General features: G+C 35.9%; 1 protein-coding gene across 1 annotated transcript in view; it reads right to left on the bottom strand.

The window, feature by feature from the left end:
• Positions 1-2,680: 2,680 nt before the first annotated feature.
• Kif2b (kinesin family member 2B) overlaps positions 2,681-26,175 on the bottom strand; it is an 82,949-nt gene continuing 59,454 nt past the window's right edge. The window contains exon 3 of the mRNA XM_074046084.1: positions 2,681-10,408. Within this exon, the coding sequence (XP_073902185.1) occupies positions 3,734-5,755 (2,022 nt within the window). The 5' untranslated portion in view covers positions 5,756-10,408 and the 3' untranslated portion in view covers positions 2,681-3,733. The remainder of the gene's footprint in view (positions 10,409-26,175) is intronic.

Genomic DNA, 26,175 nt, shown 5'->3' with positions numbered 1-26,175 from the left:
AAACAGCTTAAATAAGGATATAAAGAAAACAAATTTTTACAGCTGTACAAATTATTGATTCATTCAATCCAATCAAAGCTTTAATAAATTAGAGTATGTGTGTGTTAACATGAATGAATTGGCAAATTCCAAGCAGGTTCTAATATTCATATTGGTAATGCAAAAGGTAAAAAGCTGAGCCAATAATGAACATGGTGAACTCTTAGCATTCCATTCCTGTAATTTATAATTCAGATAATCAACTTATAAGGAAGGTATTTTATTTTAGCTCAGGGTTTCAGAAGTTTCAGTCCGTTGTCCTTCGGCCTCATTGCCTTTGGGTCTGTGGTAAGGCAGTACATTATGGTGGGAAAAGGAAGCTGCTTATCTCATTGCAGAAAGGAAGTAAAGAGAAAGAAAAAGGAGGGAGCTGGGCCCTAATATCTCATTCATAGGCAAACTTCTGGTGGCCGAACTTTCTTCCACAAGTCCTTATTTCTTAAATGCTCCACCACCGCCCAGTGGCACTTCAAGTTGGAGATCAAGAATGTAACACATACGTCTTTGTGGGACACCTATCCACACCACAGCATCAAATTATACTAACATTTATCAAGACCTACTATAAAGTAATAAAATGTGGATTTGATAGAGGACAAATCAGGTAAACATAAAAGCATTTTATGGGTCATCTGATTGATAATATAGTAATACTGAATTGCAGTGGTAGGAGGATACTCTTTCAATAAATATTTCTTCTTCTCTGCATTGCTTATATTTTTAAAAGAACCTTAACTGCTGTATCTCATGCTATATGCAAAAAAATCAATTCCATGTGGATGAAAAGTGGAATATATAATGATTTTAGAATATAGCAAAGGAGAATGCCCTTTTGAGGTAGACAGAGATTTCTTAAATGGAGTTTAACCCTTAAACAAAAATTGTAAATTGAATCTCATTACATACGTAGATTTCTGATCATCAAAAGGCACCCTGAAAAGAGTGCAAAGGCAATCCACAGGCAGAAAATATTTTCAATCTAAATATCTGAAGAAGTTATATCCAAGATATGTATACTGCATTAAACAGAATGTCTAAATAGCCAATAGGCATATGTAAAAATATTCACTATGATTAATCATCAGGAAAAGAAAAATTGAAACTATAACAATAAGCCTTTGGACACATATCAGAATGTGCAAAATTAAAGTTTTTAAAACTAAAAATATTAGGTATAGGCAAACACATGGAGCCAAAATCCTTGTGAAGTGTTGGTGATTGTGTTGATTGGTACAAACCCTTTTGAAAATTTAGCATAATTCATTAGGTTGAATATATACATGCCATGAACCAAGGTATGTGTAAGTGTGCAACAAAACAAATGCATAAGAATGTCCATAGTATCACTGGTTGTAATTGTTTAAAACAGACTTAAGGTGGCTCATGCCTGTAATCCTAGCTACTCAGGACTCAGAGATCAGGATGGTGATGGTTCAAAGCCATCACCAAAACAGGGTCATGAGACCCTATTTTGAAAATACCCATCACAAAAAAGGGCTGGTGGAGAGCCTCAAGGTGAAGGTCCTGAGCTCAAGCCCCAGTACTACAAAAAAAAAAAAAAAAGTCAAATTTACAAATTGTGATACTTATGTGGTATAATCCTAGTAAAAAATGTAAAAGATCAGATTACAGATAACTTTGATTATATCAAACCAGGGAAAATGTAACTGCTATATAATCACTCATATGAAACAGAAAAGTTACAGGGACAAATGCTAAGGTAATTTTAGTCAAAATAATCTTTAACTTGAATGTTGAGAATAATGACTGAAATGAAGCAGAAGTACAGCTTTTTGGACACCGATGTTCTACATCTTGATGTGTGTGGTATCACATGAGTGTGCTCACTTTGCAAACATTCATTGAATTTTATGACTATGTGTGCACTTTAGGTTATATTTTAACTAAGCACTACATTAAAAATAAAGGAATAGGAACTATTAGAATGTTAAAACTTTTTGAAATCTACCCATACTTTGTGGCAGAAATGGTAGGGTGATGGAGATGATAAGTAGAACAAGATTGAAGATAATAAGAACGTCAGTAATTGCCATAAAAGTTGAGGGAGGGAGGAAGAAAATAAAATGATCTTCTAATCTTTTGGGGGTAATGCTATAAATTATCCTGGTTCATATAGAAAGAAACCACTCTGAGCAGCTAAGTCACTTCTCCAAAATCATAGATACCTAAATAAAGAGGCCAACACTAGAAACCAGACCAAATTTGTAACCCCATTCTTTTTCATTGCATATGAACATAACCGAGATTTGAAACACCTCATGGTAATGGAAAGACCACCCGATGCTAAAGAACAACAGATCGCCAAAAGTTTTATTAATTTTAAGAATAATATAGAATTTCATCTGTGTAGATAAAGCAGCACAGGGAAAAATAGAGACCAATTATCAAATACTAAAGATCAGATATTAATGATAATCTTGATTGTTTTACATGGATAGCTCTTGAAAGGATATAATTTTACTGTGTAATCAATTTATGTGTCAGTTGTCCTCAGTTCTGGAGGAGGCCTTTGTAATTTAAAGGTAAAAGCCTGATAACAATAAGGCTATACCTGTTAAAATAAGTGGCAGAATTTGGAAGCTACTTTTATTGTGTATCTGAATTCCCCAAGCTGCCATGTACACGTACAAAACATATCACTTTAATCCTTTAAAAATATTCTTGATCCCTAAATCAGGGAAAAATTTCGATGTATCTAATTGATATGGTAAGGTATCTATTGAGAAGGTAAGGTTTCTCACATTTGAGAACTTCATGAAGATGTGAGATAAGTTTCATTTATGTAGAAACTTTTCTACAGTTTTAACGACATCCTTTCTGCCACAACTGGAAACAGGAAGGCTTTTTAAGTGACTCATGTAAGTACAAAATGTGGTAAAGAGTTTTAGAGAGAAAGAAATTTAAAGAGATCACAGTAAAAAAAGTCCTGGCTTATGCAACATACACACACACACACACACACACACACACACACACACACACACACAATCTCACACTCCACATTAATTGTTCCCAGAAAACGTAGTACCAAAGGTTATTTTAAAAAATCCCTCTCAATTCTAAGTTCTTACAAATAGTCTCAAAAAAAATTCCTCTTCTTCCTCTCAGAATGACTGGATCTCAGAAACCATGTGAATATACATAGCAATGCAGCAGAAAATGATGTATTTAGTATATCATGTGATCCCTTGGTGTATTTATATGCTTGAGCCTTTAATTCAGCATATTTTCCTTTGCTAGCTGCAAATTTTTTATTTCATCAGAGCTGGTTTCCTCTACAATAAGATTTCTCAACCTCAGTACTATTGTTATTTTCAAACGAATACCTAATTATTTGTTGTGAGAAGCTGTCCTGTACATTACACTTTGTTCAGAGGGACTATGCCAGTATCCCCAACCCCAGTTGTGAAAACAAAAATGTTTCCAGACACTGTTATTGTCAATGACTGGGGAGGAGGAAGGGTGAAATATAATCACTCCTAGTTGTCCAACAGAATGAACAAGTACCAAAATACTGAGAAAGAAGAAAAACCGTATTTCTGACCAGCAAGCTTTAAGATTTTGTAAACTTCCCAGAAGGATCTTTATGTTTAGATCATTTAAAGATTTCCCTGTATGAGAGGTAGGAAAGCACTATTTCCATTATTTCAGTCCTGATCTTTTGTCATTGGCTTCACTCTATTTTGGTCTTCTTTTGGAGATCAGCTCGTAATAATCTGAGTTTCTTTTGTATCTCAGTCAAAACAGCAATTTTCTGCTCCAAAATGGACAGTGACTGGGCAATGCAAAAATCAACATCACAGTTTACTCCTTTGGCTGTCTCCTGGACGTTCTCCCACCACTGTCTAGATTTTTTCCATGAAGCTGCTGTGTCCTTCACTAATGGTGTGGAAAATGTTGCAATTTCTTTACTCTGATTCTTCTGCTCTCTCTGTGTATGAGGTATTTTAATAAATCCAGTCCTCTGAAGGGAACATTCAGAATTCCTAATGTGCTTTTCTAACATCCGTGGTGCCTCATGTCCAATTGGAGAGAAGCAACGATGATAGGGCTTTATATGTAGTGCTAATTCTTTTACTCTGTTGGCATATCTTAAAGTGTTGAGGGTGTTTTCACAAGAAGTCATCCCTGGTGAGATAGTAGCAATCATGCAAGTGGAAGAGTTTTGGCCTATGAAAGAATCTCGGAGCACCTGTGTGAGTTTGCTTGCTCTGAATGGAGTGTGAGACTTGTTCCGACCCAAAGCCCGGATACATTCTTTGAGGGCAAGGAGACTCTTATTAATCTCTGCCCCTTCCAGCTGCCTCTTCCGGTTGGCCCTGGCGGTATCTGCTCCTCTTTCATTCCCAGCTAAGTCAACAAGGGAAAACTTGCCGTGCAGGTTTCCTTTTGACCTCAGGATGATCTGGAACACTGCATGGCTCCTGGATGAATGGGAGTTGACAGATGTCTGCCCAGAAGTCCGACGGCTGTTTCCTAGCTTGACAAGGTTCAGCACTTCCTTCACACTGCACACCTCTTTCTCCAGCAGCCCAACCACTTGGATTTGTTGATTGCCATCCTCAAGGACTTGCAGTTGCTTCTTCCAGTTCAGCAAATCATACACTTTGCCACCATAAATCTCAAAAAATGTCCCATAGACTTTGAGATCCAGCTTATCATAAGTGGAGCTTTTGAGCAGGTGAAAGACATCCTGCGCAACCAGGGCATAAATGCCTTTAGAACAATCTTGGGTCCTTCCAGAGAAGGTTCCTCCCATGGTGTGCGTCTTCCCACTACCAGTCTGCCCATAGGCAAAGCAGGTGGCCATGCCCTTGCGAAAGATAGACTCCACCAGTGGTTGGGCAGTGAACTGGTACACTAACTCATTGGAGGCCTTGTCATCGAAGGCATGGTCAAAACAGAAGGTCTGGTTCTCCAGGTAGCGGGTGAGGTCCACTTTTTGCTTGGACTCATGCACCATGACCATGTTGTCTGAGGGGATAGTGATGATGTCCAGGTCCTTCATGGTGGTCTCTCTCTGGTTGAGGGGCCGCTTCCTCACACAGACGCAGATCCTGTGGTCTTCAGGAGGCTCCAGGCTGAACAGCTTGCTGCTATCCAGGTGTCTGCGATACTCTTCGATCATACCCATGATCTCATAATTTGGATTCTTTGTGCTGAACTCAAGGGCTCGTCTTGCTTGTCTCTCCAGCTGCAGTTGCCTGCGTTCATCTCGCTGTTTCTGGAGCTTCTCAATTTCCCTTACACAAGGAGACTTTTTCTGCTTCATCAGACAAGGGTTGCTGGGAACTATAAAGGACAGGCTATCCCCCGAGGGTGTTTCATTTTTTGGGGGAACCACTGCAACCCACTGAGTGGCTGTATGTTGGTCACCAGTGGCTGCTGAGGGTGTTAGAGCCAAGGGACGCAAGGGCCTGGATGGTGTTTGGTGTTCAGCAGAGATCAGACCTGGATTCAGCAGGAATATCGTCTCTAGATCAGTCTTCTTGCCTTTTTTGACTCCTTTCTCAACCCACTCTACAGTGACCCAAGAGTTTTCTCTGTTGATCCCTGTGACTACAGCAGGGTGGATCCTCTTGTCACTGCGCTGGATTGATACACAGAGGCCCACCTGGAGGTCTTGGGAGAGTGTCTTCAAAGGTTTCAGAGAAGAGAGGCGTGGGGCAAGAGGGAGGCAGACCTGGCTGGCCATGGTGAGTGACGGAGTTAGTAGGGCTTGCTTCTAGTAGGTCTTGGTATTGGGGCAGCAGGACCTGAGTGCAAGCCGGCCTGAGTCTCCCAGAGTCCTGAGTGCACTTACATGTCACACTTACATTTGTGAGCCTAGCTTGCCAGGGCCCTGGCTGGGGCCAGTCATGTCACAAAGGGATGGCAAGAAGAGGCAGAAGAGCCAAGGGCCTCTGGGTAAAAAATAGAGTTAAGAAATACTATTGTTGGTGTTAGAAGAGTACAAAGGCAGCTAAAATAGAGATTGTTCTTTGTCAGTGGGGTGAATAGATTGAAGGAGGATGTGGGACTTTTTCTGGATCCTGGTGGAAAAACACAGGGAACAGAAAAATCATAGGAATTGTGAGGTTGGAATGTCCCACGGACATTTGTGTCCAAGCTTGTGGAAATGTCCATTCTCCCCCATGCAGTCTTGACCTGCAGTTGCAAAGGTGTATCATTTAGTTTAAGCTTCCTTAAACCTGAACTCTTCAGTGATCAGTGGGAACAAATGAAAGCAGAGATGTTTACAAATCACAGGCTTGGAAACTGGAAATGCAACAGGATCCCATAGAAACCTCCACAAACCTGCCATCTTTCCTATTTCCCCACCCAACTGGAAACATGTCTCACATTCCCAACTTAAGTGATCCCAGTTTAATGCGCTTTGTCATTACAAAATCAGAATGTAGCAGGTTGTTGTGGTAATTTGATAATATGGAACTTCCTTTGGTATAGATTTGGGCTTGCAAACACAAGATGTGTATCACATTCCAAGTGGTTCTGACAGCTGTAAAGTGAGTTTTGTTGTACTACAGTCACCACCATATTTGAGATTAATTCAGTAATTACTATTCTAAACTCCTTCAGCAATTACTCTTCTGGCCTCATTATCTTTAATTTGGAGTGAAAGGAGAGACATTGGCAAGAGATAATCCATTTTATATACCCTCCCTATCCTAAAATGTGTATATGTGAGTGTGTGTGTGTGTGTGTGTGTGTGTGTGTGTGTGTCTGCATGGTATACTTTAAACATTATTGGGTTGTGCGTTTGGTTACAAGTATGCTTATGGCTCTGAAGTAACATGCAGTAGCATGCTGTTTTTGTAACTTGGTCTAAGACCAAGGGTCACTATGGAAATAAACTCTGTTGTGAACTAATTTTCTTAATGGTAAGTTTCTCTCCAGTAAATTTAGTAAAGCTTAGGGTATTGGATAATTCAGGTGAGCAGTGCTCATTTTGGGAGCAGAGGAAATGTTGAACACCAATGGACAGGCTGGAGGAGAAAGGGCTTAAGGCAATTATCTCTTTGTGATTATTAATTTTTTAATTGCTCAAATTATTACTAATTATACTTGTCCTTTAAATCAGTTATTTTGCTATTATTTCAAGGACTCTATGTACATTTTCTTATTCTACTTGTCGTTGGGTTGAATTACACTTTTTGAGAGCATTGCTGCTTTAGTAGCCCATTTTTAACATTTATCTTTAAAACAGCTGAGCTCCTCTCAAAATTATGCGAACCTTAACTATTCCAGGTTAGCCATATTCATTTAAGCCTAGGCTAATGATTTTTGTAGTTAGACAATAGAAGACTAGATCCTTGGGTGTTTTGGCAAAAGCAGACACTAAAATTTCCTTTGAGTCTTTTTCTCTCTAGCATACCCATAAAGATCATGTTTAGCAATTTCTGGGCTTTGCTCTCAGTTTTTAATTGTCCTCCACAGTTTCCTTAGGATATGTCATTTGTTCCCACAGTTTAATTTTACATGTAGCTGCCTAATTAGCTAAATAATTGATAACTAGAATTCTGAGTCCTAAACCTCAGAGGCCCCACAGAAATTTCAAATTCAACAAACCTCAAACATTTAGTTTCTTATGAAAGTGGCCCCTCAAAGATATTTTCAATTGCTTTTAGTAGCTTCAACATCTACTCATTATCAAAAACTTGATGCAGATCTTTACATTCTCACTCAGCCCATTATCACTCAGAGTTAGATACTCCTTTCTCAGCATCTAAAAGTCTTCTGCAACTGTGACATCATTGAATCTCTAGGCAATTATGACCTTACCTTGTTGGGCCACCTTATTCAGTCAGAGATTCAGGCTACTTCTCACAGTGACCTTAGAGTTATTTGAACAGGCACTTCTTTATCAATTCCTTGCTTAGAAGCATTTTAGCAGCTGCCCATCATCCCACTGTCCCAGTACAAATGCCATATGAAGGTACACAAGGTACACTGTCATCTGGCTTACTTTTTCATCTTCGAGCTTTACCAATATTCGCAGTTAGTCTAAAGTTGAGTCAGGATGAAAAATTAATGTATTCCAAATGCACCATTGTCCATCATATTCCTCATTTTAGTCCAGTGTTAGAGAATATGAAAATCACCTGCTGGGCTTGTTAGCACACGGTTGGTTCCCAGTCCAGAGTGTACAATTCAGTAGGTCTGAGGTGGGGCTGAAAATCTGCATGCCTAACAACTCTCAGGTGATGCTGACGTTGCTAGTCCTAGGACATTGCTTTGAGAACTATTTCTTGAACTCTCTGACTAGAATATCCCTCTTCCTCATTTTCCTAAACAATCGAATAAAGTATCAATATACCATGACAAGTTTCTCTGGCCCTGCTGATAATAAAATAAACATGACATCAAACACCACTTCTGAATAAGTAGTAATTATTACTGGCTGGGTTTGGCCGGTCAGGGCAATCCAAAATCCCAATTTTCAATTGTGAATGAAGAAAACTAAAACCCATCAGTGAATAGAATAGTAATCTGTTTATAGAGAATTGTTTGGGTAGTTTTTACATTTTTGATAATCTGGAATTTCATTTGCAGCATTTTTTATATCTCTTGACATAAAATTCAGAATTCAGAAACCACCTGTATAACTCTGGCATTTAATAGACTTTATGCTGAGGGATGAGTTCATCTAAGAAAATGCTGCAAATCTTGAGTAATGAGATAAATACAGTATTTGGCAATGCTGTATTATTATTCTGTCTTAACTTTATTTAGGTTAAATTAAATAGATAAAGTTAAGATATCATCCTTGGACATAACCTGGATAGCCATTTGGTAAAAGAGCAATTTATCCAGATTAAGGACCAGAGACACCACCACTGCAGGTATTTGATTGAATTTAGCAAAGCAATAAGTATGTGTGAAATCCTTTACACTTACAAAGAGTTCCTGTCCTTTAGGAGCTTACCATTTATACATTATTACTCTCTAAGAACTCCATGTCTCCATAAACAACTGAGTGATTATTTCAAATCCCTTTTTTTCAAAAGCCTAGCAAGTATCACATGTAGCCCCATAAGAGAGTTTACTGCACAAATAAGCACAGGAAATGAGATTAGCGATTTTCATTGATTAATTATACACATATTCCCAGTTTGAATCTTGTCCAAGTTGCTTTATAGGAGGGAGTGTGATTTCTAGTCTCATCTTAGACACAAATCTCCCAGGAGAAATTCATGAAATGTACACTTTTCTAGCACAGGTTTAATGAACATCTAGCAGCTGTTCAGCTTGTTTGATCACTTTGGGGGTCTAGTATATGGGTGCAACCTGAAGCTGATTTTGTTTTTTAGTGGAATTCAGTAGATTTTCCAAAATCTCTTTGAAAAAACCAAAAGCATCATTTCCAACTAAAAAGTAATGTTGTATAGAGTAGAGAGGGTCCTTACTAAGCTTATGCCTTCATAAAGCAAGTTTAAATTAACTTTTAGAATGAGAAAAATATTTTAGTGTCATGGTTAATATCTCTGTCTCCTGATATTTAACATTTTCCTAACACACTACACTTAACCCATGCGAATAACTACATACTTCCCTACAGCACTCTCACTGATATAATAAGTAAGAATTATTACCGTGGCAATGATATTAACTCAGAGCCACCTCCCCAACTCATTAAATAGAGTTGCTTACCTGGAGACAGCTATAGGATTCCTATTCATTTTCTAATTGTGGAAATTCATAACAATTGCCAGTGTCTCACTTTAAACTTATTTACATTTCTCAACTTTTATCTTTCAATTTTGTTTAGCATGCTGAGGGAAAAGGCTGAGTTTTATTTATATTCTACGTATCATTTTTGTGTGCTTGTAAGTCACACTAAAACTGCAAATCATGCTAAATAGATACATTTAGAGTTCAGCTGCAACTATGTAACTTAAAGCCAGGTACTCTATTCCTTTCCTTCAGAGACTTTTCTTTATGTCATTAAGATAATTTGATGTGGAACTAATACAAAAAAAAGGATACAAAGTACTTATATATGAGAAATCATTGAAGAAAATTTTATATTATGTCCTAGAAAAAGTTTAAAGGAAAGACCTTTATATAGTTGAAAGATTACCCTATACAAGAGCATGCATCATTTAATCTATTTTGAGGAATGTTGAAAAATCAAGAATTCTAGTGCTAGGCCATCAAAACTCACCTTACCATCTTTTATTGGAAGGAGTCCATTGGCATCCACTGCTCCCTTTTTCCTACCTCAATTCCAACATTACTTGGCTTCCTCTCAGTTTTCACAATTCTTCCTCAGTTGTCTTTGCCATGGCACTTACCATTCTGAATTAAAAGTATTGGTATATTTCTCCCCAGGTCAAAAATGAAGAGCCTTGAGGGAAGAGAGGAGGGTATTTTATTCATGTTTATATTTCCAGTATCTGGCATATGGACTTATAACATTTCCTAGAACCATAAAAATTAGCAGTAAATAGATGTTTCAGAAAGACAAGATCAAACTAAGAAGGACCTCATTCACAATGGACAAACTTTAATAACAATCTCCTAAGTGTTAAGGTTAGAGAAAAGTGATAGATTACACAATGATAAGGAAACCTGACTTACAGTCTCTGTCTGCAAAGAGCTCACAGTATTACTTTTGGAGATAGATATTAATGGATAACTGCATATGTGTATAAATACACATAAATAAAGACAATATTTAATGAGTCAGGGCCCTACCTCATGTATATTAAAGAACAGAATAAATAACACCTTGGGAAATACAGTTTAGAGCATACTTACCTTTTACATCAAGCAGTTGGGCTACATTTGTGTTCTCACACTTGGTTAAATAACAGAATCCCCTGGGAAAGTTTTACAAAGTATGGATTATTTAGCACTACCCATACCTGCTGAATCAATCTCTAGGTGCTAGAGCCTGGGAATTTTTATTACTAGAAAATGTCTCAAGAGTTTTTGTTACTGGGAAGCTGGAAAGTATGAGACTAGATGTCCTCTACGTCTCCTTCTACACAAGGATTTTATGATCTTGTGGTTCTGCAAATAAAAAGGTGGTTTTCTATACACCTGTGGGCACTGACATTTGTTTCTTTTGGTATTTTGAAAGTATAAAGATGCTCCTGCTTTAACAAATGAGACACAGTGAAGTTTTTCTAGGAAAATGACACTTTGCTTTCTTCAGAGGTTAGTTGCAAATGTAATCTTTGGTATTATTGTTTAATAACATGAAATAAAATTGCATGATATTGAACTCTCAGGCCATTAAAAAGATTTGCAAGCATGGGAGCATATCATTTATTTTTATAACTCTTATAGTGCTTTAGAGTAGCATGTATGTAGCAGATAGTTAATAAATGTTTGTTAAATTGAACTGTTGGATAGTATCAGATAAATATATGATATGTCAGAACACCTATCTTTTTTGGCTGATCTTCCTTATTTGCTGTGTGTATATGATGAAAGTCACATTGTGATTGAAAACCCTTGCTTCTACAATATGTCTCAGCATGATCTCTATAGTATTATAAGCACTATTTTTCATTGTCAGAGCTTGATATCTGCCTGAAAAAGTAACATAGATTTTTCTGTTTTACAACAGTTTATATATTCTTACCTGGAAATATAAATTAGGAAACCTAAAATTCTAAGAAAAAGGAAATTATGTTAAAATAGCCATTTGATACTACATGAAAGAAAATCTATTTAATAGTTGATTAATTTAATGGAAATAACCAGTTCACTATTTTTCACTTCAAGTACTTGAATCCACTGTTGTATAGGGTGTTATAATTTAGGAACTACTGGAAAAACTTAAAAATATGTATAACTATTCACACAAATGTACCCATCTATTATTAGTGAACATATATATATATATATATATATAGAGAGAGAGAGAGAGAGAGAGGGAGGGAGGCAGAGAGAGAGAGTTGACCTTTTAGCAGCACAGACTTGAACTGATAAGGTCTACCTATATGAAGATTTTGTTTTGAGATTTATGAAAAACCTCAAACTCAGTGGAACCGCATAGCCTCAAATATCAGAACAAAATCTAGGCATGTTATAAATGCATAAATTACATGTAGATAAGTCTATCTTATCATTTAATGCCATAAAACATACACAAATCCATTATACAAAGTTAAAATTTACCAAAAATTACACACACAGAGACCATGCATGGTGCAGTTGGCAGTTGAAAGAAATGGAAACAAATGTAAAATGCTGTATTAAATCACAACTGCAAACAATTAGCTAAATGTATTATACTACTATTATAATTTCAGAGCCTCCTCCTGTTGCTAACTGCCATGAACTCAAGGGTTGTGAGTAGGACTTTAATCATAGTGGATACTCATGAGCTCCACATGAGCAGTTTGTGTCTTCTGTAAATTGCATATGGCAGTAAAAACTGATCCCTTGTGGTTCTCCCACATTTTATATTCTATGTAATGCATATGACATACAAAATATGTGTGAAGTAACTGTTATCAGTGAAGCTTCTTGACAACAGCAGGCTGTCAGGAATTAATAGGTAAGAATCATTATATTTGGGGAGTCAAAAATTATATGCAGCACTCTGGAGGTTGAGGCAAGGAGATCACGAGCTTGTGGCCAGTCTGTGCTACAAATATGGAGGCCTTGTCTCAAACCCCAAAAGTTATACACTGATCTTGGGAGTATAAAATAGATCCAGAGAGCACTAAGCAACCCCACTGCTACTGCCACTACTTTCTTTAGCAACTCAATGGAAGAGGAGCTGCTTCCTCACCAGCTGGCTCCATCGCCATCATTTTAATCCTGAGCAAGGAGGTGAGCAACCAAGTGCCCCAGCCTTCAATGCTGAAGATACCAAGTCCAGCACCATGGACAGCTGCACATGGACGTCCACCAGCTGACCAAGATCAGAGTGAGTAAGATTTGAAGAATAGCAAAATGATTCATTGTAAGACACAGATATGGTTCCATCAACAGGAATGACACCAAGGAAGATGAATTTGAATACAAGATTGCCATAAAGAATAAGCCCAGGAGTATTCTTATAATGTAGGATATGGAGAGACTGTTAGTTTGATACTATTGAAGAAGAAGAGGGTGTGGAAACAGTGAATTTTATAGGCTTTAATGGAGTTCCAGTCAAAGGTAGGTATTGATGCTAAGAATCCTTTATATATTTACTAGAATAGAGAATGGAGAAAATAGTAAAGTATCAGAGTGTCCCACCTTACTGCATATGGACAATCAGGATGCAGGAAGGCAGCATAGGATTGAATATAGATTAAGCTGATGGAACAGGATTTCACAGTGGCCCTCTTTGGCAAAGACAGCATAGAGAAGATGGCAATGAAGAGGATTTAAAAAAAAAATCAAGGAGATGCACCCCAAGGTCAGCATCAACTTTAATTGTTGGTACTGCTGCAACTTCAATTACTGGTCTCAGATACCTAAAAACCCTCAACCAAAAAATTGTCAAGGAGACAAAAGGAACAGATCTACCAGTTGAGAATTCAGTTTCTCCTGAGACTGACCATGGCAGAGCAAATTAACCTTGGGCTCACTATCTGATTGGTCAATGAGAAGTGCAAATGAAATTCCAGCAATAAGAAACAAAGAAAAAAATTGAGATGAAGACTTCAAATGCTTGCTTTTTGTCCATTGACTAAATAACCAGTTGTCTGCCTGTTTTTATGATTTTCGTTTAAAGATATCTCTTTCTGGGAGTGACAACATGTTTTATTTAAAAAGTTTGTTTATTTTCAATATACCTTTTAAAATTTTTAGTGTGGGTCATGATTTCTTTACTTTTTATCAGTGTATATTAAACTGAGCATAGTAAGGGGTTTCATATGACATTTCTATACTTATACATACTGTACCATAGTCATATTCAACTCCTCTGTTGTTCTTTGTTATCCTCACTTCATCCTGCTTCCTTTTCCCTTCCTCTTTCACCTTCCTTTAATGTACTAACTTTATTTTGTTTTTCTTTGTTTTCCCTTAGAAAGAAATGGAGAAAACATGCAATACTTGTCTCAATGTGCCTTTAAGGGTTTTTTAAATTACTTCATATCTGACTAAGTAGAGAATTTTAAGAACTTCATTTTTAAATATAATAAAATCTTACAACTCCATTTTTTAAAGTCAAACTGCATGTCCCTACTAACAAATTTCTTAAAATTTTTAAAAATGTTATACACAGATTTTTTTTAACTATGTGGAGTCAGAGCCTCTAACCCCTGCACTGTTCAAGAGTCAACTATATTGGTTCAGTTGATAAGTGACAGTGATGTCATAGCCTGCCTTGTGTAAGTATGTATAGTAAAATCAGCACTTAACAATTGCTTGGTTTGAATTTTTTGTTGTTGGTGTTATTGAAGTTTGAACTCGGGGCTTTATGCTTTCTAGGTAGGCACTCTACCACTTGAACAATACCCCCATCCTAGCTTGTTAAGTAAATGAATGAATAGATAAATGAATAAAAAGATAGTTGTACAACCTCAGCTAACATGACTTTTCAGCCTGAGTAAACTCTGAAAATGTGATTAAGATCATGTTTCATACCTACTTAAAAAATCTTCAATTGCTTTCTGTTTCACTGCTTCAAAACTCTGCCATTTCTTAATGGCTTCCATGACTCTGTGTAATTTACCCTTTGCCAGTCTTTGCCCTGTTATCTACTATCTCCCTGATCTACTTAAAAATTTATATTTCAACCACATCACTATTTTTTCTTAGTGCTTTTTTTTTCACTCAGCTTTTTTTCTGACTAAAGGACTTTCATGCTATGCATTTTTTGAGTCTGTCCTTTGCCATTCTCTTCTTCCACATCATAGCTCTGTGCTTTTGTCATTTCTTGGGTTTGAAGCTTGACTCTACTTTTCCCTAGTTCTATGACCTTGAACAAGTTAGTCTCTGTGTTGCAGAGTTTCTAACTTATAAAAGATACAAATTAGTATCTACTTCATTGGGTGCTATGTGAAATGTGTATAAAGTCTGAAATGGGCTTAGAACACAGCCTAGCACTGCTGATTATTAGCCTATTTTGTAAGACTGTACTTATTCTCTTATTTTATTTTTTATTCTGTTTCTCCTATTAGGCCCCTCATTGAATGAGAGACAAGCCACAGACTTTCAGTACAAAAAGCATTAGACCCAGGTTAGGAGGTCTATGTTTGCCTCTTCAGGCATTGATTCCTATTTGACCTTGAGCAAACAACATCCTATTTCCTCATCTGAAAAGAAAATAACCAAACAAACCCTATGCTTTGGACTAAATCTTCCAATTCTTCATTGCAACGAAGTATGAATGTTTCTAATTTGCAAACAGTTAAGCATCAATTCAAAGGTGATATAATTATATCCACTTCAAAGGAGATTCTTGAAAATGCATTTTGGTTTATCTGGTAAATAATGAAAGTTCTTTGCTGAATTATGATAGGTAAAATAATGACAAAAGGTTATTTGAGAAAATGCATAGGTTTAATGGGTATCTAGAAATGTCTATATATCCATTTAAGAGTTTAAATTGTACTTAGTGAGTTTACGATGTATTAAGATAAAGCCCTATGATAAAAGATAAAGAACTGGGCTCTTGCTCTTGATTTGGGCCTCTTGCTCAAGTTTTATTTCTCTAATGTAAAAGTGTTTGCTTCTCTGTGTGATATTTATTCCTTTAATCTGAAGAAAAATGCATACAATATTCAGTTTCCATCCAGATTTGATTGAGTATAGCCAGTTATCACTACAGACAATCAATTTATTCTCACAAGTTGTTTTTATTTATCTATAAGTAGCATAGTGTATGGTCAAAACTATTATAGAAAAATAATAGGTGATTATTAATTATTTCCAGCACATTCTGATTTTTCATTTCACTGAAAATTTATCTTCTGGGAAAGAGTATTTGAAAATGAAAAACTATATAGAACAGTAAGAAGTTGTTGAAGACTATTTCTGTAGTATAAATGGGACATTTGAGAGCCCTGTTTCCTACTTCATCTACCATTAAATATAATTTTATATCAAAGAACTATCTCACATAGGAAGGGGAAAAATCATTCTTACTTTCATTAAGTTTTATTCTAAGTTATAATTACCAGTGACATTAATTAAGTAGATAAATTTACCAACCCAATAAAAGCTACCCATTATAATGATTTACCAAAAACTGGAAGTACTAAATTATCTATTTGATGCTTTAATGAGGAACAGTCAATTTTTATTAACTTTACATGTAAAGAAAAAAATGTAAGTATTACTGGTAGAAAACCTCTATTCACTATTATTGCTATTAATTCTTAATCAAGCAGAGATTCTATTAATTCAAATTGCAGCATTGTGTTAACTTCAATCTGTGAGCTAATAATAGTCCTATACATGGGTAAATATTTCTCTACTATTGACAGAGTAATTATACTTCTCATGTCATTTTTGATTCCTTAGCAACCTACTGAAATAAATAGGCTAGATACTGTCACATTTTATTAATAAGAAAACTGGAACTCAGAGAAAATCTTTGTGAATTGACATTTCTAAAAAGTGACAAATTAGGACAAGGATATAGATATCAAGTTTAGGATTCTTATCACGATATTGCAGAACATAGTTGAAGCACACACATGCACACACACACACACACACACACACACAGCCCCCCTCTACACACATGTACTATAATAGCCTTGGGAAAATTACTTTCTCTAACTCTGAAATGCTTTGCTTTCTTTCAGTATATAAATATTATAACTAATGTCTGCAATATTGGATGCACAACAATGTGTTAGATTCTTAATGTAAGACCGTTCTAATAGTAAGAATTCTATAAGACCAATTAGCTATATCTTCAAGGGAAAATAGTAAAAGAAGATATTCAAGGCTGATAGATTTTCTGAGTAAGATCTTGAATCTATGTGATTCAAGACTTGTGATTGGTATATAGATATCCACAGGCATTATGCATAGAGTGTCTTTGTAGTTTGTGATTTTCCAGATTTACTTGTGAAAAAAATGATTTTGTGATTCTGTATGACCAGAAGGACACACAATTCTTTATTTTCTTCATGGTGGAATCACAGAATTTTAGACATGAGGAGACTTAGTCATTCATGTTATCTTTTGACTTATACTATTTTTAAATATTTCTTGGACAAATAGACAATCAATCAGGACTTTTTGGGTTAAGACTGAAAACAGACAGTTTTGGGTTAATTAAACTGAAGATCTATCATTCACTCAACATACATTCACTGAGCATTTATTATGTGCCAGGCATACACTAGAAATACCATTAGTGTTATACTCATGCACCTGCCATGCATTTTCCCAGGAAAAGTATTTATATGAAATAATTTACGGTTCATGTAGATGCATTATTAAAACTAAGGATATTTTCCTTTAATGGTAGAAACATGTAAAACATAAAAGGACAAGGACCAGATCTGTTATTTTGATATCTGTTGAAACTATTCCGGGAATGGGGGAAGGAGGGGATAAAGGAGAGCGGTGGTGGGGGGATGATGAATTCAAACATGATATATTTGATACATTGTAAGAACTTTTGCAAATGCCAAAATGTACCCCAACCCAGCATAACAATAAAAAAAAAAAGATCTCTATGAGCAGGCCTTTTCTTCAACTGGGAAAATAGTGAAAATTTTAATTCACATTTGATGAAATGTTAAGTGTTGAAACTAGAATCAGAGTATACATTATAGTAGCATCATAAAGATTAAAAGAACCAGAAACAGAAAGAGAGAAAAATCTGCATGTACTGAATGGCAGGAAGGTACTAACCACTTTCTATCTTATATAAACTTGCCTTTGAAAGGCATGTTTTCCCTCCATTCATGAATCTATCTCTTTTCTCAAACTTAGTTCTTTCTTTACCTCCTGATCTCTACCTGTGAACACTGTTTATGCCATTTTAATTCTAACTTTTTGAAACCACTTACATCTGTCCATATTTTACTGTTATTTCTGTTACCATCTTAGTTTGGAGCACCATTAATTCATATAGATCGATGACAGATAGATAGATACATAGATAGATAATTGCAACAATTTCTAGCTGGGACTTATTTCTCTATGTCTGCCTGCCATTCAACCAATTCTGTACGCTGGGACATAAGATGTCTTTTCCACATATCTAAGACACCATATTTCCAAAGCATTTTCTCCTCTTCCATAAGATCCCAATGCCATCCCAAGCACTGGAATCTTCATCCTCTCCTTTCTAGCTTTCTACTCTTGCCATTGGTCTGACTCACCCCATGGTGGGCTGATGCCAAATGTCCTGTGGATTCATGGCAAACAATCCATGTATTAAGTACAAGTAGACAGAGTCTCAGTCCTGTGATTATTGCTTGTTGATCTTGAGGATTCAATAAGATATGTGAATTGCTTACTATAGTGTGTGACCTATAGGATGCGCTCTAAAAAGATGATAACTTATTTTCTTTGCTCTAGGGCCCCTCTGTGTAGTGTTTCATATCTCTGCATCTCCCTTCTTTTGCTTGGTTGCTTCCTTTATGTGTGCCAAGTATTTCTTAACTTACATGTCACCTTATGTAGACTTTCCCTTAGCATAAGCTAACTCTGCTCTGCATGTCACAATTAATCTGTTGTAGTACTAGTCTGAAAGTACTCACATAATTTCTACATGATAAAATAAACTTCTTGAATGTAGTGCTGCATTGTCCAATACTTCAAAAATATTTGTGAATGAACAATGAATAAGTAAGAACTGTACCTAATAATGACAGATAATATTTGCAGAAATTTTATTCTATATAAATTCATGTGCCAGGTTTTCAAGCATCTTTCTTACTTTGTTTCTCTGAGCATCTCTCTCTCTCTCTCTCTCTCTCTCTTTGTTCTTCCATATATATAACATATATATTTTACTTTTATACAATATATCATACTATGTATATATGTGTACATATAAATTTAATTCTACTAAGTATTAAAATACTATATAACTCTCTGAGATATAACTGTCTTTATTTAACTGCTGAGCAATTTGAGTCTCAGATACAATAATTTTTCACTATTGAGTTTTGAGCTTACAACACTTTTTTTCTGGGCAAAATAGTGACTGGGAGTTGAGCTTACATTAAAATCAGTTTTTGCTTTTACCATACCATGGCATTTCCAGTTTATTTATCATGAATGTCCAGTTTATTCATTTTCCAATATGAAAAGGAATAGAAGAAAATAGATTAGTGTAACCTGTAATGATTAGAGGATTACACCAGATGGATATTTTACTGAGGTCTCATAACTGTTCAAAACTATCAGCAATTGTCATGTTTAATTTATAGAAATTAAATATTATCTCAAGGTAGGTCTTATGCCATTTTGCTTTAGGCTAAGTACTTCTGACATGGGATTTAACTTTTCAAAACACACAGCTAATATTCATTTTCATGTTACCCAATGGGTTCCTGAAGTTTTTAGCCTATTCTTGCTTATGCTTAATGTACTTTTATGTCTACTGTTGTCTCTGAGCAGAATTAGGAGGGAACTCACATGCATTAGTACCTCAAGTGTGTTCTAACTTGGGAACTACTTCATTTATCTGGGAGAAAATTAATCTCCCCACTGAATACATCCAGCTCTATTCTGAAGATGGAAGTGTGGCTCCATATGGAGCTAGGTTTGTAGGACCTTCTCTGTTCTTACCTGGAGTTTGATCTTTTTCCCTTCTAAATTTATAAACAAAATCTTCTCTGTAAAATTCTTACAGAGAGTCTCTGACCAAAAGAAAATAAATCTTTCAAAGTGTTGAGAAAAGTTGGATTAAAAACATCAACCGGTGCCAACATCACAAACAGCATACACATTTCCTCAGATTTCACTCATTTGTGCATAAAATACAATTTTATGGTTGTGAAATTGTACAGAAATGTATTGCACAGCTTCTCTGGCATTTTGTGTTAAGAGACTAGTTGCTCGCTTTGTGATGGCTTGATTTTATACATACAATTTTTCTCATGCTTTGTAATTTATCTACAGCATTTTACACATATCAAGCACAATACCATTTGGAAGCCATTCCTTATCATCAATAATGAGTTCTTTGTTTCTTAAAACTGCATTTCAAGACTCTATTTAATAAAATTCCTGGAGTTGATAGGTCCTAGACAGAATGGTTAATTTTGACATACAGTTTTTTCACTAATAATATAAAACCTCAAATAATAGTGTTTGGGGAAACACTATCAAGACACCTGAAAATAAAATTTGTAAAACAAATGAAATAATCTTATTGTACTTTTGGGTTATCTTTCTATAGTATTTTTCAATTTACAAAATTCATTTGCATTTATTAACTCTGGTTTAATGATTTGGATCAAACAAAAAATGGTATCTACATTGTTAGCAACCACTGAGCTAGGGTCACATAATCCACATAATCTTCCTTGCAATCATGTGAGGCAGGCTGTACTATTTTTTGTTCTGAGAAAAGGAAAATGAGGCAAAACTAAATTAAATTATATGGCCAAGGTCACATGTACACAGTTGATCATTGTGAGAAACAGGGTTTAAAAATATGTTTATTTCAAATCTAGTACCATTTTTGTGACATTTTGTCTCTATTCTATAACTAGAGATAACTCCGTTAGAAATTAATGCCAATCTTAGCTACAGTCAAATTATTTAATGAAGAAAATAATCAGCCCTAAATTGATCTAAGAATTTCCCAAAATGAGCTATTTGAAAAATTTCCAAATTATTCCTAACTGCTATATATTGAGCAATAAAAGAAATTGCTTTCTTGTATTTTCTCCTTTGTTTGTGTACCTGCTCACAAAAATCATCTCATACATAATGCAGGGTAATAAACTACAGCTGTAATGGCTACAAAGCCTTGCCCATGTGGAAACAGAACTGGAAATCCATTACTAGCTATGCACCCTTCAAATGCAATTCAAGTCTGACAAACATTAAACAATTTGTTCAGGTACTTGCAGCCAATGTTTCCTCTGAGTGCTTTTTAGGTGTCTCATCATCATGTTAGTATTCAAAAATGCTGGGAAGAATTAATGATTTCCTTCAGGTAAATCACTGTGGGTTGAAATGCCACACAGGAGTAACCACTGCACATTTGTTTGCAGGGAAGATAATACGAGCTTCTTTTTCACAAGTTGTCTTTTAAAAATGCCAGTTCTCTTGAAATTTCATTTTCTGTGTGACTTCTGAAAATATGTTACCATTCGATCAGAATCGCAAATAAAATTGATGTTTTCAAAATAAGCACATTCTCGTTCACTTATGAAAATATGAATATAATTCATCAGTGGCTGTTTCCTTCTGTATATGAAATAAAATTTCATAAGATTTCCTGTACCAAGGGACATCTCACCTAACTAAATGAAGTCTCACTGGTCGCCTAAACTGGTTTTATGCTCATTAAAAGTAATATTTTGGGGGAAAATCTAAACACGTGTTTTTGAGACCTTTTCTTGAACATTGTAGAGGAGTCTTTCTCAAACTATTGTTTATTTCTGGGGCGAACACTGTAATTTAGATTCTTTTGTCTTTGAAATGCACACAGAGAGACATTAATTTTTGTTGCTGTATTATCCCACTAAGATGGAAAACTCTATTGACCTTTGCACAGGGTATAAATTTAGAGATGCAAGCAAAGGAACATAGTAAAGCAGCACTCAATACATCCCCTTCTTAGCCACATTTATTTCTACTTGGTGAAAAGAAATTTCATTTGTTTACTTTTTCTCTCCCTTTGCATTTTTTGTTATAAAAAAATTAAAACAACTCAAAGAATACAGAGAATAGGGTAGTATACTAAGCACTCAAATCACCCACAAAAACTTAACCTGGCCATCCTCAGAATGTTGTGAAACACATCTCAATTCATTAAATATTTTAGTATGTATTTATATGGCATAATGATATTATTTTGAAAACCACAACACCACCATTATTATACCTAACAAGTGAACATTACCTAATACCATCAAATGGGCAATTATAATTCAAATCTTTCTGATAGTTTCACAAATGTTTATATTTAGCTTGTTCAAATTTGATCTAAGTCTATACATAGTATTTCTGAGATTTATGTTTATATGTTTATACACACAACTTTAGGGACAACCACATAATACGTGCCTCCCATATAATTCACAAAATATTCTAGTCAAGCTTTTATATCCAACTCTCAATTTACAAGAAATCAGAGGAGCAGGGGAAGATGTTGATCAACATTACGATTTTTCTTTGCAGTTTTTGTTTTCATCTTTTATTCTTATAACTTATCAAACAAAACAATTCATTGACATTGCTCTGCAGTGCTAGCCAAATTCTAAGCCTTGCCAATTGCTTCCTTGTCATGTTGATCAACACCTTCCCCTGCTCCTCTTATTTCTTGTAAATTGAGAGTTGGATATGAAAGCTTGGCTAGAGTATTTTGTGGATTAGGTTATTTGATCAAATGGAAGACACATAATATCTGGTTGTCCCTTTAATTGTGTGTATAATATTGTAGTACATCCTATTTTCTACCACGTAATCTTTCCTTTTAATTATTCCCTCTCCCCAGCCGTCACAAGGGAAGTTTACATGTCCACAACATTAGTACTGAGCTCAGCCCTTGACTTGCTGTGGCCTACAAAGTGTGAGTAACTATGACGTACACCACATTGTGCTAAGACTTCAAATTTGTTGGCCTGGTCTTACTGAGTCTCTTGAATTCCTGCCTTCTGCCATGAAAATCATGCATTTCAAGAAGTGCTGACTTTTTAAGTGCTTAGGTTCCAGATTGTGAAGACAGAAGTCAACTTGAAACCAACCCACAGTCTGGAGCTAAGTCTGGCTGAACAGCTGACCCATGCATCCATTTTTTAATAATGAAGAAGTAAATGGATGTGGTCGCCTGTTACTGGGTTTGGTGATGATTTGTAGAGCAACATTACTGCAGCAAAGGCTTAATGATGTAGACATGAATATTGATCTGTGGATTAAGTCATTAATCAGATTGCACTGTCTTCTTTTAACTTAATGGGTTTAGCAGCCATTGATAATTATTGCCTCCATCCTTTATTTTACTATGGGTTGTAATGTGTACGTTAGCATTCCTTGCTCATATTTTATTTCCAGTAGAGTACCTGAAGAGGTATCCTGAAATATGGTTTATGAAAGAAAGGGTAATTGCTTTTATTCTTTCACTTTACTTGGTACTTTTAAGAATAACGAATTGATGGCCCCAGGGTAGTGGTGACATATGTAATCCCAGCTACTTGGATGGCTAAGGTAGGGGCTTTGTCAGTTTTAGGCCAGCCCAGGCAAAGGTAATGAGACTATCTAAAAAACAAACTAAAAACAAAAAAGGGCTGGGGGTGTGGCTCAAGTGGCAGAGTGCTCACCTAACAAGCTTGAGGCCCTGAGTTCAATCCAAAGTACAGCCAGAAAATAAAAGTGAATGAGGAATTGATTCCCTAGTATCATTCAATGGTAACCAGTGTGATTTTAAGTGCTATGTAATTATGAACTTTTATCATTACAAAAAATATCCAACAATATTTGACATTACTCTACCAATTGTTATTAATGTACTTGATGCTTTTAATATCCATTTTTAAAATGTTATATCTAGTTAATTGATAATTTTTAAGCGGTTAGAACTGAAGCTATTCATTTTTATTTTCCTAGTGTTTTAGAAAAATAAAGCAGGAAAAGTAATGATACTTTCCCTTTCTCTCAAATTTAGAAACGGCTACTATAGTTTAAGGAGGCAGGAAAACTATTGACAATAAAATTCCTCAGTAGACTGAGTCTCAGGCAGTGGTACTAACTACTCAGAAATCCCCAGGGAAGAATGCAGTGCATTTGCAGAGAGCTCAAAGAGCTATCTAGGATCTAAGTCCTTCCCATTAAAGGAGTTTTGTTGGCAGAGGATCCCTGACATAAAAATGGCATCCCAGCTAGGTGATCTTTGGTAAATGGCAAATAAATGATTAACTTCTAGAATCATTAGCCCACTAATTCAGTATTTATAGCCATTCAAGTTATTAGCTTTTTAATTAACACTGAAAGATCTGAAAGTACCTAATTGTATTCCATTCTAATTATATTACAAGTTATACAGATGAAAATTAAAATTCTGCTTTTCCAATATTCTCCTTAAGAATGTGCAAATAGAGTTGATGTTTTCTTAATAAATGTTCCTCAACTGTTATTATGTTTCTAAACAGAATAGAAAAAATACAAGTTAATAGTGTTCATTTAGGTATGTTGCATCCAGTTGGGATTATAGAATTAAAACAGGCTTTACCCAAAGGTATTAGAGATATACCCCATCCATTTATTTAATTCACTGTAATAATAATCTGCTCATTGAATTATTTAACACACCTTTGTATAAAAGTCTTTGTCTGTGCATTTGGATTTGAATGTGAAGAGATTATATTGTTGCATTTGTTTCTTTTAAGATTAAGACAAAAAAAATCTTAAATACTTAGGATTTTTAAGACAAAATCAACTGGAAGAGCTATTTCAGAGCCTATAGAATAGAAATGAAATAAAGGAAAGCAAATTCTAATTTAAGAAAGGAGTAAAAGTCTACTTCTAATACTATGATTGCTCACTTGGGCTCAACATTAGCGATGTTGGTTTAGGAATCTTAGTGAGTGAAGCTTCTAATCCTGAAATCTTTCTATTCGTTTATTGAAACATCAAAACAAATTCTTCTTTTAAGGGTTTTTAATAATCATTTTAAGCCCTAAGAATGCATGCTACCTGTCTAATGTATCTTTGCTATAATGATCCAAAACTGGGTGACCTCCAGCATATGAGAATTAGGGGCCACTTTCTCTGTAGGATAGTTGGTCACCAACAAGAACTTGGTCTGACATTTTTCTGGTCTGGAGAGGAGACAGGAAGATATGTTAAGTGTCAATGATGCACCACTGCTCCCTGAACTTCAGAAATTCAATTGCCCCTCATTCTCGTCGGAGGTATGACATATGAGGCCAGGACTCTTCCATGATCAGGGAATGTCCTTTTACACATGGAAAAATTCATGTTTAAAAGTCAGACTCTTCCTGATGAAGATGAATGACTTGTGAAGAAGCATTTTTGAAACAGTCATTCCAACCCTCTCTTCAGCTACCACTACCTCTTCTAAGCCCAGATATAGGAAGTAGGCTAGGGACAGAGAGTTTATAATCCTACATGTCCCCTAAACAGGGCCATTATACCTTTCCTTCCCCACTCCAGTCGGGCATATGAGGCAGTTGTAGTTTTAATCACTTTAATTCTCTATTGTTGAACAATAAATCTCTCAAAACTTAGTGACCTAAAACAATAACCAACTTGTCATTTCTCATGATTGTCTATGTTAACTGAGTTTGGCTGGGTAGTTCCTCTGCTCCATGTGATACTGACAAGAGCTGCAATTACTCAAAGTATTTCACACACAACTGGTGCACTGATGGACAGTCAGAATACGGGGCTCAGCCAGACAAGGGCAATGGGACAGCTACATCTTCCACCAACCCCTTGCAGTCTCAAGGTCTCTCCCTCTCATGGCCTCTCTGTATGCATTCTTCAGAAGGTTAGCAGGACACTACCATGACAGCTCAAGGATTCCAAGAGGGCAAGAGGAAAAGCTACTTTTCTTAAGGATTAGTTAGGCTCCAAACTGGCACAATGACACTGGCTACATTCTATGCACATATTCAGCATTCACTCACAGGGACATATAAGGACACAGGTGTGAGAAATCCAGGTCAATTTCGAAAAGTAGTTATTGAGTCCTTTAAGTTTGTGGACCTGATATTACAGAGGGCATTGCATATTCTTTCCTTAGTGCCCCTGGGAGGTGGCAGTCACTGCACTGTTTCCAGAGACCCCAAACCCTATCTTCATGAGTTTACTGGGTAGATGAACTTGAGAAGCCAATGGGGGCTCAGCCTGGAAGGAATTTGGTCAGGGGAGGCTTTTAGTCCTCTGAGGAGACTGGATGATGCCCATGACTAGTTAGGATTTGTACAGACAAGTTCCTTGTGCCTTTATGAGAAACTCACAGATTTTAAGTTCCATAAAAAACCATGTGCTCCATCTCTGTAGAGACAGAATCACTCATCACTGGCACTGATGTTCCAAAATTTG

This window comes from Castor canadensis, chromosome 11 (genome assembly GCF_047511655.1).
Source record: "Castor canadensis chromosome 11, mCasCan1.hap1v2, whole genome shotgun sequence".
NCBI classification, from domain to species: domain Eukaryota; kingdom Metazoa; phylum Chordata; class Mammalia; order Rodentia; family Castoridae; genus Castor; species Castor canadensis.
This window is presented reverse-complemented; position numbering and strand designations above follow the sequence as displayed.